This window comes from Pongo pygmaeus, chromosome 18, assembly GCF_028885625.2.
Source record: "Pongo pygmaeus isolate AG05252 chromosome 18, NHGRI_mPonPyg2-v2.0_pri, whole genome shotgun sequence".
NCBI classification, from domain to species: Eukaryota; Metazoa; Chordata; class Mammalia; order Primates; family Hominidae; genus Pongo; species Pongo pygmaeus.
Window position 1 is genome coordinate 64,173,364 of NC_072391.2, and position 16,665 is coordinate 64,190,028.

Sequence of the window (16,665 nt, forward strand, 5' to 3'; positions counted from 1 at the left end):
TTATGTTTGAGGTGCCTGGGGTCCTCCAGAGGCAGGTGTCCAGGTGGCTGGACACCACGGTGTGGCGCTCAGGAGAGGGTTCTGGAGTGGTCGACACCGAAGTGGAGAGGAAGCAGTGGGATGTTCTAACAACGGTGAGGAATTGGGGAGGCCGCTGGGTTCGGGGTATGCAGAGTGTAGCGGCCAAGTAGCTGGCGATCTCAGGCACGTGATTGCCTGGTCCCGTAGCCCGGCGCTCGAACACTTTCAGCACCCGGGCAGGGGTAAGGGGCGGTGTTGGCCCCTCCCGGGTCCCGCCTTTCTGCCCGCCTCTCATCCTCTTTAGCCATTGGGCAATACCTCTGTCCATCAAGGGCCCGCCTCCGCAATTGAGCCAACCAGGGCTGGCAGGAGGGCGCTTCCTTCTGGAGCTGGGTCCTGACTAGGGAGTGCCTGGGTGAGGTGAGGACCTGGTGGCCGCAGTTGTGGCACTGTGCGCAGGCGCGGAACTGACCGGACCGAGCGGGCGGCTGTGGCCTCGCCAGCTGGTGAGAAGCGGGCGAGGGTCCGAGGTAGGGAAGGGAACGAGCGGGGAATGTGGACACCTCTTTCCCCGCCAGGCCTCGCCGGCGTCTGACCCTCCCGGCCTGCGGCACCGACTCAGGTGACTGGGCGGAGAGCTGAGGTGAGGGGGCGGGTCCGCGGCGGAGAGGGACCAGCTGGGCCTACGACCACGGTCACCCCACTCACGTGCGCGCGCCACGTGGGCCCGCGGGCTCGCCGAGGACCCTTGGCTACCTACCGGGGCGCCCCACTAGCTGCTCTGGCCCATCGAGCACCCCTTGGAGCTCTGTGTCCCGACTGCGCGCCCGTGTTTTACAGGCTGGCAAGCCAGGGCTCAGAGGCACCAAGCGGGTCGCCCGGGGGCACCCAGCTGGGGTACGGCCATGCCGGGGTTCTAGGGAGATCGGTTTTGGTGGGCTCCGGAGTCCATGCACTTAGCGATGAGGCTGTAGTCAGAGATTTGAACTTGGGATCTGTCTGTTTTCTTTAAGGATGCAAAATGGTTTGCGTCCTGGCTGCGGTGGATCGCCCTGCACCGCTGCCTGCCTTGACTGCAGGGCCGGAGCTCAGGCGCCCTCTGCTCCCGGACAGACCGCCCCCGCCCCGACTTCTGCGGGGTGGGCTGGCAGGGGGTGGGGGAGTGAGGGGACGGTCGTCAGTCCTGGGAACTCTTGAGATCCCGACAAATGATCTCGAGATCCCGAGGGCAGGATTCATACATGAAACCGGAGAAAAGCTCATTATAATGGGTCAAGGTTTTGTTCTGCTTTTTTTTTTTTTTTAATTTAATTTAATTTTATTATATTCCAAGGAAAAGTACCACCAGAGGCTAGTGAAGGGACTAGGAAACTCGTCACCCCCTTGCGGAGGCAGATGTGAAGCTTTTGGAAATCAGTTTGGCAATGAGTCTACACCCGTGGACCTACTGACTCCTTGTTTGGGAAATAACTAGGATAAAACCTAAGTAGAGAAAAGGTTACTGCATAAGGCAGTACAGTTTGGTAGGGTTTTGTTGTTGTTGTTGTTGCTTTTAAAGAGACAGATCTGGCTCTGTCGCCCAGGCTGGAGTGCAGTGGTGTGATCATAGCTCACTGCAGCCTTGAACTCCTGGGCTCAAGCGATCCTCCCACCTCAGCCTCTTGAGTAGCTGGGACTACAGGCACGTACCACCATGCCCAGCTAATCTAAAAATTTTTGTAGAGATGGGGCACTTGCTGTATCACCCAGGGTGGTCTTAAACTCCCTAGCCTCAAGTGATCCTCTCGCCTTGGCCTCCCAAAATGCTGAGATTATAGGCATGAGCCATTGTGCCCAGTTCAGTTTGGTATTTTATATTAATAAATAGCAAGTAGTAGAAACAACCTCTAAATCTCCAGCAGTAGAGAATAGTTAAGTAAGTTGTGATTATTTATGTGAAAATATAGCCATCAGATGTGAAAAAATACTCTTATCAGGAAAGCCAGATGCAAAGTTGTGGTTACAACTCTACAAAAATATGTACAGAATGACTGGGCGCAGTGGCTCCCACCTGTAATCTCAGCACTTTGGGAGGCCGAGGGCAGAAGATCGCTCGAGCCTAGGAGTTTGAGACCAGCCTGGAAAACACGGGGAGACCCTGTCTATTAGCTGGGCCTGGTGGCACATGCCTGTAATCCCAGCTACTTGGGAGGCTGAGGCAGGAGGATACCTTGAGGCCAGAAGGGCAAGGCTGCAGTGAGCCACAATCTTACCATTGCACTCTAGCCTGGGGACAAAGCCAGGCTCCATCTCAAAAAAAAAAAAAAAAAGTACAGAATGACTAGAGGGGTATATACCTAATGATGAAAATAATAACTACTTTTTTTTTTTTTAGCAGAAGGGTCATATTTTATTAAATTCTCACAAAACCTTCTAAGACTAATATTCCCATTCCACCAATAGATAACTGGAGTGTTACCTCATCAGCAGTGTGTCTGATGCTACACAAGATAGTATCACAGCTAGTGTGCTATTGGGCCTCTGAAAATGTCATATTTAGCCAGTATTTGAGGACTTAGTGTGTGCCGGGTTCAGGGCCAGGCACTGGAAAGCTGTTGGTGAGTAAGGCAGCCATAGTTGCTTGAGTCATGAAGCAACTATACTCCATGGGGAAATATACATGTATATAAAATTTAGTTTTTGAGACAGGGTCTTGCTGTGTCGCCCAGGCTGGAGTGCAGTGGCAGGAGCACAGCTCAATGCAGTTTTGACTTCCAGGGCTTAAGCAATCCTCTCACCTCAGCCTTCCAAGTGAATGGGACTATAGGTGTGCGCCACCCTGCCCAGCTAATTTGTAAAAAAATTTTTTGTAGAAACCAGGTCTCCTTATGTTGCCCAGGCTGGCTTTGGAACTCCTAGGCTCAAGTGATCCTCCCGCCTCAGCCTTTGGAGTGGCTGGGGTTACAGGTATGAGCCACTATGCCTGAGGCAGATTATTTATTTATTTATTTATTTTTGAGATGGAGTTTCGCTCTATTGCCCAGGCTGGAGTGCAGTGGTGCAATCTTGGCTCACTGCAAACTCCGCCTCCTGGGTTCACGCCATTCCCCTGCCTCAGCCTCCTGAGTAGCTGGGACTACAGGCTCCTGGGTTCACGCCATTCTCCTGCCTCAGCCTCCTGAGTAGCTGGGACTACAGGCGCCCGTCACTGCGCCCAGCTAAATTTTTTTTTTTTTCAGCTTTCCTGGCTTTTTTTTTTTTTTTTTTTTAAAGTATTTATTGATCATTCTTGGGTGTTTCTCGGAGAGGGGGATGTGGCAGGGTCATAGGATAATAGTGGAGAGAAGGTCAGCAGATAAACACATGAACAAAGGTCTCTGGTTTTCCTAGGCAGAGGTCCCTGCGGCCTTCCCCAGTGTTTGTGTCCCTGGGTACTTGAGATTAGAGAGTGGTGATGACTCTTAAAGAGCATGCTGCCTTCAAGCATCTGTTTAACAAAGCACATCTTGCGCTGCCCTTAATCCATTTAACCCTGAGTTGACACAGCACATGTTTCAGAGAGCACGGGGCTGGGGGCAAGGCCATAGATCAACAGCATCCCAAGGCAGAAGAATTTCTCCTAGTACAGAACAAAATGGAGTCTCCTATGCCTACTTCTTTCTACACAGACACAGTAACAATCTGATCTCTCTTTCTTTTCCCCACATTTCCCCCTTTTCTTTTCAACAAAACTGCCATTGTCATCATGGCCCATTCTTGATGGTTGCTGTCTCTTCGGAGCTGTTGGGTACACCTCCCAGACGGGGCGGCCGGGCAGAGGCGCTCCTCACATCCCAGACGATGGGCGGCCGGGCAGAGGAGCTCCTCACTTCCCAGACGGGGTGGCCGGGCAGAGGCGCTCCTTACTTCCCAGACGGGACGGCTGGTGCCCAGCTAAATTTTTGTATTTTTAGTAGAGATGGGGTTTCACCGTGTTAGCCAGGATGGTCTCCATCTCCTGACCTCGTGATCCGCCCACCTTGGCCTCCCAAAGTGCTGGGATTACAGGCGTGAGCCACTGCGTCAGGCCTGTTTTTGTTTTTTTTGAGACAGGGTCTCACTCCCTCTCTAGCAAGAGGCCCAGGCTAGACTGCAGTGGCACAATCACTGCTTTCTGCAGCCTCAACTTACCAGGTTCAGATGATTCTCCTACCTCAGCAGGAGGTGGGAGACTCCCAAGTAGCTGTGACTATAGATGCACACCACCATGCCTGGCAATTTTTTTTTTTTAATTTTTTTGGAGAGACAGGGTTTCACCATGTTGCCCAGGCTAGTCTGGGACTCCTGGGCTCAAGCTATCCACCTACTTTGGCCTCCCAAAGTGCTAGGATTACAGGCATGAGCCACCATGCCCGGCCCCCAAAGCAGATACTTAAATGAACACTTATAGTCTGCTGGTGAGAGTGAGTTTAATGTATTTTAATTAGTTTATTCTAAGTCATTTTTTGTTCAGGATATTAGCAAATATTTTCAGAAGTCTGTATTTTTAAGAAATTAAATTTGTGGCCAGGCGCTTTGGCTCGCGCCTGTAATCCCAGCACTTTGGGAGGCCGAGGCAGGTGGATCACAAGGTCAGGAGATCGAGACCATCCTGGCTAACATGGTGAAACCCTGTCTCTACTAAAAATACAAAAAATTAGCCAGGTGTGGTGGCGGGCGCCTGTAGTCCCAGCTACTCCGGAGGCTGAGGAAGGAGAATGGTGTGAACCCAGGAGGCGGAGCTTGCAGTGAGCAGAGATCGCGCCACTGCACTCCAGCCTGGGTGGCAGAGCGAGACTCCATGTCAAAAAAAAAAAAAAAGACATTAAATTTGAAACTTCAACTTTTTAATTTTTAGGTTTAAAAATATCCTTTTTTGCTGAAGGAACACATTTGCTGGTATAGTTTCAGAATGTCAAGTACTGTGTCCTACTGGATCTTAAATTCTGCAAGGAACAGCATTGCCACATTGCAAGGGGGCAGACGCTTATACTCCAGGTATATCTCAAATAGGAATAAATTAAAATGGAGGCTCTTTTCCCGGGTGCCACCCACCCTAAACAGTTCCCCGTGTGGTGGCTTTAGTCTGTGCAAAGCCTACAGACACACATCAACAGAGGAAGATGATTTTCACTTGCAACTCAGCCCTGAGCAGATAAATGAAGTGCTTCGAGCTGGTGAGTCAACCCACAAGATTCTTGACCTTGAAAGCAGAGTCCCAAATTCAGTGTTGCGGTTTGAGAGCAACCAGCTGGCTGCCAATTCCCCAGTGGAGGACCGGCGAGGTGTAGCCTCCTGCCTGCAAACCAATGGACTGATGTTTGGCATCTTCGATGGACATGGCGGTCATGCATGTGCCCAAGCAGTGAGCGAGAGGCTCTTCTACTATGTGGCAGTGTCCCTGATGTCCCACCAGACCCTGGAGCACATGGAGGGAGCTATGGAAAGCATGAAACCCTTGCTGCCCATCTTGCATTGGCTCAAGCACCCAGGGGACAGTATCTACAAGGATGTCACATCTGTGCATCTTGACCACCTCCGTGTCTATTGGCAGGAACTGCTTGACTTGCACATGGAAATGGGACTAAGCATTGAAGAAGCATTAATGTACTCCTTCCAGAGACTGGATTCTGACATCTCGCTGGAAATCCAGGCCCCGCTGGAAGATGAGGTGACAAAGAACCTGTCACTCCAGGTTGCTTTCTCTGGGGCAACAGCTTGCATGGCCCATGTTGATGGAATTCACTTGCACGTGGCAAATGCTGGTGACTGCCGAGCCATCCTTGGTGTCCAGGAGGACAATGGCATGTGGTCTTGTCTGCCCCTTACACGTGACCACAATGCCTGGAACCAGGCCGAGCTGTCCCGGCTAAAGAGGGAGCACCCTGAGTCAGAGGACAGGACGATCATCATGGAGGACAGGCTGCTGGGCGTCCTCATCCCCTGCAGGGCCTTTGGGGATGTTCAGCTGAAGTGGAGTAAAGAGTTGCAGCGCAGCATCCTGGAGAGGGGCTTCAATACCGAGGCCCTCAACATTTACCAGTTCACACCCCCACACTACTACACTCCACCCTACCTGACTGCTGAACCTGAGGTCACATACCACAGGCTGAGGCCCCAGGATAAGTTCCTTGTGCTGGCCTCAGATGGCCTGTGGGACATGCTGAGCAATGAGGACGTGGTAAGGCTGGTGGTGGGGCACCTGGCTGAGGCAGATTGGCACAAGACAGACCTGGCCCAGAGACCCGCCAACTTAGGGCTCATGCAGAGCCTGCTGCTGCAGAGGAAAGCCAGCGGGCTCCACGAGGCTGACCAAAATGCAGCCACGCGGCTGATCAGACATGCCATCGGGAACAATGAGTATGGGGAGATGGAGGCAGAGCGGCTGGCGGCGATGCTGACATTGCCAGAGGACTTGGCGAGGATGTACAGGGATGATATCACTGTCACTGTGGTGTATTTTAACTCAGAATCAATCGGTGCATATTACAAGGGGGGTTAAGAATCTCCCATCCTATTGTCAAGGTTAACATAAATGCTCTTCTAAAACGTTTCACTTACTCCTAAACTAGCTATCCAAACCTTGCTATTAAAGGCGCAGGCAGATTTAATTTGCTAAATAGACTAACAGGAGGAAAAAAACAAACAGCCTAGCTTTAAAAAACAGTGAAATAGCAGTGATTTCATGTCCCTGTATGTTCTGATTAAGTCTTATATGCAGAGAGGACAGAGCATAAAGTCTGTAGAATTGGCTTGGGCTTGTGTAGCCCAAGTCATTTGATAAAGATGTTGTTAAACTGTGTCAGCCTGAGCCTTCAAAGGGTAAATTTAATCATGATTCTGAGAATAAAGAACTTCAGGAGCTTCTTAGGTCTTGCCACAAAAATCTGCAAATTTGATAATTCTCCTGAATTCACAATCATGGACTTCTAGACTATGAAGAGCTATTTTATTTGTTTGTCTTTTATTTAAATTACTAAGGCCTAGGTTTACAAAGCATACTACAGGACACTTTTCTATGCAATATCCTAACTTTTTTTTTGTGATTATGCTTGTGAGAAATTTTGTAATACTACATTCTAGTTCTGTTTTCGTTTATTTTAAAACTGAATCCTTAAACTTGCAAACACGCCTACTGTAAGCATGCTTGGAATGACTTGTTTTGGTTTTCAGCTGATAGGATCTATGCCTCTGGACCAGCTGAATTTACTGGTGCAGCTTTTTGTCCCCTCTACTGAGTCCCATTCCAGAAACTTTGAGCCATGCTAGGAGGTAACTAGTCTATGCCTTAACTCCTGACCTTTCCTGCATTAGTAAAATTTCCTCCTGGGCTGAGCCTTTGGGGGTTGATTCATAGCATTAAACTTTCTGATTATACCTCTCAAACATTCGTCTGTCAATTCCACACAATCCTTCTACCTCTGCTATGCTGAACCCCTCATTCACCCTGCACCTGCCAACTGCAAAATACCGTCTGAAAGAATCTTTCACATGTTCCTGCTTCCTATGGCTGCAGGAAAGGAGAAAATGTGATTGCATGTGGTAGTTGTGGTGTTAGATGTTTAGACAGGACACGTTAATTTAGCGGATTGTGGACTTAAGATTCAACCTCTATCTGGAGAGGTGAAAATACAGAGGCTTAAAGACAACAGTTTCTAACCAAGGTTCTCTGAATCCTTTCCTGAGAGGTGGTGTGGAGGAAGGAGGAGTGAGACTTATCAGATGGGATGCTTGCCCCAAGACTGTGGGATAAACCACCATTGCTAGTCCTCAGGAATTAGACCATATTTAGTATAGGAGTTGGGGCAAAAATAAAAGTGTAATTTGTAATGGTTTCTGTGGGCTGTAGACTCTTTGTATTTACTTGGAAATTCAGTCATGTGGATCCATTTTGGAGATGAATTTCATCTCATGAGTTGCTGTGGCATTTAAACAACAGGAAATGTGTCCCTAAATGGAAACAAATATAATCCCACAAAACCAACAATTTTATTTGCCTCTACTACATCAGGCAGAATTCTTCAATTAAGCTGAACTACATTTGTTGATCCCTTTTCTCACCTTACCCCTTTATGCCACCTACTGAAAAGAAAAGCAAATAGCTGGGTTTGGTTTCCTGTTTTTTGTCTATGTCCCAGCTGACATTCAGTCAAATGTTGGGATACTTCTAATTTGGTGGTGTTTCTCTGTACATTTTTCAGTGCAACTGTTTAGTCATGTGTTTTCATCTAAGAAATTATATTTTGAATATTTAAGCCTTGATCCTTTTATTCTGAAACCATTAATATTCCTTCTTGGCTGGGTGTGGTGGCTCACGCCTGTAATCCCAGCACTGTGGGAGGCCGAGGCGAATAGATCACCTGAGGTCGGGAATTCGAGACCAGCCTGACCAACATGGGGAAACTCCGCCTCTACTAAAAATACAAAATTAGCCGGGTGTGGTGGTGCATGCCTGTAATCCCAGCTACTCGGGAGGCTGAGGCAGGAAAATCGCTTGAACCTGGGAGGCGGAGGTTGCGGTGAGCCAAGATCACACCATTGCACTCCAGCCTGGGCAATAAGAGTGAAACTCTGTCTCAAAAAAAAAAAAAAAAATCCATCTTATCTCTTAGTCCTTCCTTCCTGCCTGCCTGCCTGCCTGCCTGCCTGCCTGCCTTCCCCTCTCTCTCTCTCTCTTTCTTTCTTTCTTTCCTTCTTGACAGGGACTCCCTGTAGCCAGGCTGGAGTGCAACGGCATGATCTTGGCTCACTGCAACCTCTGCAGCCCAGGCTCAAACGATCCTCCTGCCTCAGCCTCCCGAGTAGCTGGGACTATGCACCACCATGCCTGGCTAATTTTTTAAATTTTTTGTAGAGACAAGGTTTTGCCATGTTGCCCAGGCTGGTCTCGAACTCCTAGACTCAAGCAATCTGCCCACCTCGGCCTCCCAAAGTGCTAGGATTATAGGCATGAGCCACCGCACCCAGCCTATCTCCTAGATCTTGAATCAAAAATAAAATGTAAATCACTTCCATTCTGCTAGCATGAGGGTTTGTTGCTAAAATTGAGGATTCTATCTGACATTTACTTTTTGTTGTTTTTTGAAACAAGGTCTTGCTTTGTCGCCCAGGCTGGAGTGCAGTGGCATCATTATAACTCACTGTCAAACTCCTGGACTCCAATGTTCCCTCCCCTTTTAGCCTCCCAAGTAGCTGGGTCTACAGGCATGAACCATCAGGCCCAGATAATTACAAAAATTTTTTTTTGGTGAAAACGTGATCTTGCTATGTTGCTCAGGCTGGTTGTCTGACATTTTCTTTGTCCTTTATTCTTTATACCAGCTAAACCCTGGAGTACCCTTGAAGCCTTTAATGGCATACAGAGTACCTGAATCTTACTTTGGAGCCTAGCATGGGTCATAAATGTATCTGATTCATTAACTTGTGAGACAGCTGAGAGAACACAGACTCCTTACCTGTGTCTCCAGGCATATCTGGTTTTTCTCCGCCTAATAGATTTTCCTGCTTTGTAGTTAGTAATATTGAGAAAGAAGAAAGGCTTATTTATCATTTGCTTTTTTTCCACTGTGAATCATCAGTTCTTTCCATGAACATTCTGGGGAGAACCTCCTGATTAAACTCCCGTCTCCCTGACCACTATTCTGCTGTCAGTGGACTTCGTGAAGCACATGGGCTACTGCCCCAGGACACTGGGATTTGAGAGGAGGTTAGTGGTACTTGTCAGGTCTTTCAAAGCATTTATTATTCCTTTTATACAGAGATTTCAGTATTGAGACTTAAAATGAACTGAAAAATGAGATTGAACATTCAATATTTTGGATGTAACTTTTGAAGAAAGTATGCTTTGGTGCTTAAAATTGTATATGATTTTAGGTAAGAAACTTTGGTAATATTGGCATAATTTAGATTTACTTTCTTTCTTTCTTTTTTTTGAGACAGTCTCACTCAGTCGCCAGGCTGAAGTGCAGTGGCACAATCTCAGCTCACTGCAACGTCTGCCTCCCAGGTTGAAGTGACTCTCGTGCCGCTGCCACCGAGTAGCTGGGATTACAGGCATGCACCACCACACACCACTAATTTTTTGTATTTTTAGTAGAGACAGAGTTTCGCCATGTTGGCCAGGCTGCAAACTCCTGAGCTCAAGTGATCCTCCCACCTCAGCTTCCCGAAGTGCTAGCATTACAGGCATGAGCCACCACATCTCACCAGATTTTTAAAAAATATATAACTGCATCTCTGTTGATTCTGGGGCTTGGTCAAAATGGATAGATAAGATAGTATCCTAAATTCAAATTCATGGCTAAGCACAGTGGCCCACACCTGCAATCCCAGCACTTTGGGATTCCAAGACAGAAGACTCACTTGCGTACAGTATGAGACCAGCCTGGGCAACATAGATCTTGCCTCTACAAAAAAAAAAAAAAAAAAAAAATAGCCAGGTGTGGCACATGCCTGTAGTCTCAGCTGCTTGGAAGGCTGAAATGAGAGGATCTCTTGAGCCCAGGAGGTCTAGGCCAGAGTGAGCTGTGATCGTGCCATTGCACTCCAGACTGAGTGACAGAGTGAGACTGTGTCTAAAAAAAAAGTTTGAATTAAAAAAAAAAAAAAGTCGGCTGTGCACGGTGGCTCATGCCTGTGATCTCAGCACTTTCGGAGGCCAAAGTGGGTGGATCACCTGAGGTCAGGAGTTTGAGACCAGCCTGACCAACATGGTAAAACTCCATCTCTACTAAAAATACAAAAATTAGCCTGGAATGGTGGCGCAAGCCTGTAATCCCAGCTACTTGTGAGGCTGAGGCAGGAGAATCCCTTGAACCCGGGAGGCAGAGGTTGCAGTGAGCTGAGATTGTGCCATTGCACTCCAGCCTGGGCAACATGAGTGAAACTCCGTCTCAAAAAAACAAAAACAAAAAACAAAGTCAAATTAGCATGATAGATCAGGTTACTTAAATTCAACTTTCTGAGATGTTATTTGTTAACATTAAGGCTAATTTATTATAATGAAAATGTAAACTTTGAGGTATGTTAATATATAAACATCTTTTTCCCAGAAGTACCTTTGGCCTAAAAGGTTTTTAGTATTCAGCACACTGGGTAAAGTTCAGTTCAGACACAATCAAATTGGCATCTTTTAAACATAAGTGAAATATAGAGAGCTTGAACTTGAGTTACTTAAAGAAGATACAGTATAATTAATCATACAGAACAACACAAAAATGTGTTTAGAGTGACTCTGGCCTGACTCTTGTCCATCAGCCCCTAGTAGCCTATCTTCAGCCTTTGGGAAGTCTTAACTTCCCGGGTTAAACTAGAATATTCTGGAACTGAGCTGTCCAAATTTTGTCTTAAAGTGGATCATTTGACTCTGAAACATGACTTGTGGCAGAAAAAGCCCTGGTGTTTCCTCGTAGCTGGGGATAAAGGCCAGTGAGCCAGCCTGTGATGAGAGCTGCCCCTGGCACCCTCTGAGTGGAAAGCTCATTGGGACAGCCATGCAGCTATCCGAGCCGACTGAAGCCCTGTCCCTTACCCCTCAGGCACCTGACGCTTAACTTGCCTCCTGGGAAATACTGATCTAGCATTTACTTGGAACAATGATTAATCATGTTCTTTAATAGTTACTGACATTTGTATTTTAAGCTGTATACCAATGTTCGTATTTGACATTGATTTTCTAACCATTAGAGATATTTAATTAAAACTTGTAAATGAAAGAAACAAAATGAAATTTGGTTTCTTTTGGTTTGAATCCTAATTTTTTTTCAGTCCTTGGGGTACTAGATGAGGCCAACCTTTTTTTCACCACCTTTATCTGACCGTGGAAGATTTTAGGCTGTTCAAGAGTCCAGCCAAAAGAGAAGTATGCTGCTCTGCAAAGTTTTGGTGGCTGTTGCCCAGGAAATCCTCATTTAGTGTTGACCATGTGTGTGGAGACCTGAAAAGAAGTGAAGGCTTTTGTTGTGAGGGTCTCCACACACTCAGGGCCAAAGCCTGCCAGAATTTCATACTATTTAACTTGAGACATTAAAACCAACTTGGCACATTACCCCCCCCGCCCCGGAAGAGAGAAGTGGGCGGAAGTGGAAGGGTGCAGTGGCTCATGCCATCATGCCCAGCCAACCCTCCTTTTCAGCGAGATCAAATTGATGCCCAGAGGTTGAAAAACACCCACGACACAGCGGTAGGGCCAGGATTTGAACCAAGTCCAAAGTCCCAATACTGGGCTTTCAGGAAGGGATAATTATGCACAGTTTTTTGCACAATTTTGGCCTGGAATGGGTGGGGCTGGGAGGAGAGGTTGGTGGTACTGAAAGGAAGCTAGAAGGCTTTTTGGGGGTTATTGCTGATAATAGCATAGTTCTATGGGCAGAGTGTGGTGGCTCACACCTGTAATCCCAGCACTTTGGGAGGCCAAGGTGGGAGGATTGCTTAAGCCCAGGAGTTCGAGACCAGCCCGGGCAACATAGTGAGACCCCCCCCCCATCTCTACAAAAATAAAAATAAAAATTAGCCAGGCAAGGTGGTGTGTTCCTGTAGTCCCAGCTACTTGGGGGCTGAGATGGGAGGGTTGCTTGAGCCCAGGAGGTGGAGTCTTCAATGAGCCATGATTGTACCAATCTACTTCAGCCTGTGCAGCCAAGCGAGACCTTGTCTCAAAAATAATAATAATAAAATAAGGCTGGGTGCTGTGGCTCATGCCTGTAATCCCAGCACTTTGAGAGGCCAAGGTGAGCAGATCACCTGAGGTCAGAAGTTCGAGAGCAGCCTGGATAACATGGTGAAACCCTGTCTCTGCTAAAAATACAAAAATTAAATGGGTGTGGTGGCACACACCTGTAATTCCAGCTACTTGGGAGGCTGAGGCAGGAGAATTGCTTGAACCCGGGAGGCAGAGGTTGTAGTGAGCCAAGATGATGCCACTGCACTCCCGCCTGGGCAACAGAGCGAGACTCAGTCTCAAAAATAATAATAATAATAATAATAAAATAAAATAGCTCTGTGGACTCTGATAATGCTTTGGCTCTTATGAGTAAAGCTACATATATTTAACTTATACACAAGCCAATGTCCCATCGTTTTAGAACATGATGAGGGGAACACAGGGAGAATTAAATTTTTTTTTTTTTGAGACAGAATTTTGCTCTTGTTGCTCAGGCTGGAGTGCAATGGCACAATCTCAGCTCACCACAACCTCCGTCTCCCAGGTTCAAGCGATTCTCCTGCCTCAGCCTCCTGAGTAGCTTGGATTACAGGTATGCACCACCACATCTGGCTAATTTTTAGTAGAGATGGGGTTTCTCCACGTTGCTCAGGCTGGTCTCAAACTCCTGACCTCAGGTGATCTGCCACCTCGGCCTCCCAAAGTGCTGGGATTATGGGCTTGAGCCACCGCGTCTGGCCAGAATTAAAATTTTTAAATTGAGCTGTTTGACCTCTTTAAATAGAGCAGGGAGGAATTAAATTTACAGACTTATTTTTTGCCTTTCATCTCTATAGGTTTGTTCGTTTGTTTGTTTGTTGGTTTTTTGAGATAGGATCTGGCTCTGTCACCCAGGCTGGAGTGCAATGGCATGATATCTTCTTACTGCAACCTCTGCCTCCTGGGCTCAAACCATCCTCCCACCTCAGCCTCCAGAATAGCTGAAACTACAAGTATGTGCCACCATGCCCAGCTAATTTTTTTTGTATTTTGTAGAGATGGGGTTTTGCCATGTCATCCAGGCTGGTCTCAAACTCTTGGTCTCAAGTGACCCTCTTGCCTCGGCCTCCCAAAGTGCTAGGATTCCAGGTGTGAGCCTCCATGCCTGGCCCATCTCTAGAGTTTCTCTTTCCATTTTACTTGATGCTACTAAATGCCCTTAAATGGTCCCCAGCTTAGTGATCCTGTGAATTGTTGGTGGCCAGTGCTCCAATCAGCTCTCTGGGATGGATGAACCTTTACTGACGTCTGTGGGTCAGAATGTCTTTGCTCCATTGGCCCCTGACTTTCTCTACCAGCAAGCAGCCTTGATCTGGGAAATCACCTAGCTGGGAGGAGCAAGGCAGGAAGTGAGAGGGAGGGTGGAGTGCGGGAGCAGGGCTGCGGAGGCCTGGCCTCCAGTTCTGATATATATATATTTTTTTTTTAGCAGGGTCTTGCTCTATTGCCCAGGCTGGAGTGCAGTGGTGCAGTCATGGCTCACTACAGCCTCGAACTCCTGGCCTCAAGTGATCCTTCTGCCTCAGGCTCAGGCTCTCAAAGTGCTGGAATTACAGATGTGAGCCACCATGTCCAGCCCCAGTTCTTTTTTTTTTTTTTTTTTTTCTTTTTTTGAGACTCACTGTGTCACCCAGGCTGGAGTGTAGTGACATGATCTTGGCTCACTGCAACTTCCACCTCCTGGGTTCAAGTGATTCTCGTGCCTCAGCCTCCCAGGTGGCTGGGACTACAGGCATGTGCCACCACACCTGGCTAATTTTTGTATTTTAGTAAAGATGGGGTTTCACCATGTTGGCCAGGCTGGTCTCGAACTCCTGACCTCAGGTGACCACCTGCCCCGGCTTCCCAAAGCAGCCCCATTAACCTAACCCCTGGGAGAGTGGTCTATAGAGGGAGTCTCCAAAGCCTACTCTGTCTCAGATCTCAACTCCTCCTGCCTTTCTGGGATTCTGGGAAGCCCTCCCATGCCTCACCCCATTTTCCCTGCAACAGATGAACAAAAGGAATGTCTGCCATGAACTACTGCTCTGTCCACCCTGCACAAGCTTGTGGCCCCGTGCAGTGGGTCTGGGATGGAGCTGCAGGGCCACTGTGGAGGCAGCGGGACTAGCCAATGTGGCTAGGTGGGAGGAGCCCTGCAGGTGAACTCCTGGAATGGGAAAAATAAGCAAGGTCATGTGGTGGCCTCAGGAAGGGCTGGGGGCGTGGCTGGCTCTTCATCAGCATAGAGGTAGGGAGGGGGCAAAGCAGAAAGTCCCGCCTCAATCCCCCACTTTCCCTGCATGTTGATACCAGGGCTTTTGGGTATTTGTCCTTGTTTCCTCGTTTTCCTCCTCCTCATCCCCATCCCTGTGGCTGCAGTCCTGGTCCCCTGTCCTGCCCTGGGGGTGCACAGGCTGCCTGTGGAATGAGTGAGGAAGGATGGGAGGACTGTTGGAGCGGTGGATAGACAATTAAGGGAGGAGCAGGTGAGAGAGAAGGAGGCAAACAGTGAGTGGCTGCATGGTTGTGAAAAGCAAGGAAAGTTGGTGAGGAGTGTCCAGTACCAGAGGGGCTTTGGGTGTGGGTGGATGGAAATGAACAATTTGCCAAAAAAAGAACACTACATAGCCAGGTGTAGTAGTGCATGCCTGTGGTTCCAGCTACTTGGGAGGCTGAAGTGTGAGGATCGCTTGAGCCCGGGAGGTCAAGGCTGCAAAGAGAGATGATCGCACCACTGCACTGCAGCTTGGGTGACAGAATGAGTTCCTGTCTCCAGAACAAAACAAGACAAAACAAACAAACAAAAACAGAAAAGGGGGAACACTACAGAAAGGTGAGAGCCATTCTGTGTTCTCACTCAGGGCCCTGGACACAGGATGATCCCGGATGGTGAGGCGGAGGTGAGGACATTGCTATATGAGCGGAGAGTTGGCTGAGCGGCCTCTGAAACGAAGCAGTGCAGGGATGGGGAGGGGAAGGTTGTCAACCAGCCAGCATGCTCCTGGGCCTGTGGAAGGGGAGAGCGTCCACGGTTCACCTGGGGTCCCAGGGACCTTGCCAGCCCTGTACTGGGCTTTGGCATGAAGGGGTGGAGAAGCTCTTCCAAGCTCTGACTGGTGTCTTGGTTACTAAATCCTGAGGGCGGCATGATGAGAACACCAGTGGGGAGCCTTTGGCTATGGGGTTCTGTGAGTGAGGCAGTATGAAGCAGAAGTTGCCTCTAGATGTCACCATCTGACCACACTGGCGTCAGCTGTGTGGCGTTGGAGGAAAGTGTTCATGAGATGCGGCCTGAGGCCTGTCCCCAGCCCAAGCTGGGCCTCCCGGCGACTGCAGCCTGGAGCACCTTCGGGAAGCCTCCTGGGACTCGGGATGTCTTTGGGGCTGGGAACAAGTGTGGGTAGAGGAAGGGCCGGGTCCTGTGGTCACCCAGCCCTGTCTTGTAGGGAAGGAACTGCTGGGGTCCCAGGAGGAGCCGGAGCCAGGCAGTGGGCTCCAGATGGTGGGGGAGTGGCTGCCACCTTGACCATCTTCCCCTGCATGGCTGTTCTCCTCTGTGAACCGCCCCATGCCTCTGACCCCCATCCTCCCTACCCCATTCCCTACAGCCAGTCCCCACAGCCACTATTCCAGCAGCCCGGAGGGCTATTCCCATCTGTCCTCCCCTGTCCCAGTTCCAATAATGGACCACACCACCTTTATCTTCCACCACCCCAAATGACAGCTGTCCGTCTAGTCAGTTCCACCCATCATACCACAGTCATCCTGACCATGTCACTCCTTTGCTCTGAACCATGGCTCCCCCTCACCCTAAGGAGGAAAGCTCAGACTCCCTCTCCCCAGGGTGGCCTCTCCAGCCTCCTCCATCTGCTCCCAGCAGGGTGGGCATGGCCGTCACATCTTCCTAGAACATGCCAGGCCTTTGGCCTTGCTGTTCCCTCCGCTGGAACACCTACCACTGCACC

At 48.8% G+C, this 16,665-nt stretch overlaps 1 protein-coding gene across 4 annotated transcripts; it reads left to right on the top strand.

The window, feature by feature from the left end:
- Positions 1 to 392: 392 nt before the first annotated feature.
- PDP2 (pyruvate dehydrogenase phosphatase catalytic subunit 2) lies at positions 393 to 8,280 on the top strand. Of its 4 annotated transcripts, none has more exons than XM_054453814.2 (2): positions 393 to 527; positions 4,877 to 8,280. In XM_054453814.2, the coding sequence occupies exon 2, from the start codon at positions 4,931 to 4,933 to the stop codon at positions 6,518 to 6,520; it is 1,590 nt and encodes a 529-aa protein (XP_054309789.1). In that variant the 5' UTR covers positions 393 to 527; positions 4,877 to 4,930; the 3' UTR covers positions 6,521 to 8,280. The 4 variants fall into 4 exon arrangements, with proteins under 4 accessions (XP_054309789.1, XP_054309791.1, XP_063511323.1 ...); XM_054453816.2 differs by having other exon boundaries at positions 402 to 664; XM_063655253.1 differs by having other exon boundaries at positions 402 to 643.
- The last annotated feature ends 8,385 nt before the right edge of the window (positions 8,281 to 16,665 follow it).

Bases quoted from the DNA above. Each gene is read 5' to 3' on its own strand.
- PDP2 (XM_054453814.2), top strand. From the start codon at position 4,931: ATGTCAAGTACTGTGTCCTACTGGATCTTAAATTCTGCAAGGAACAGC.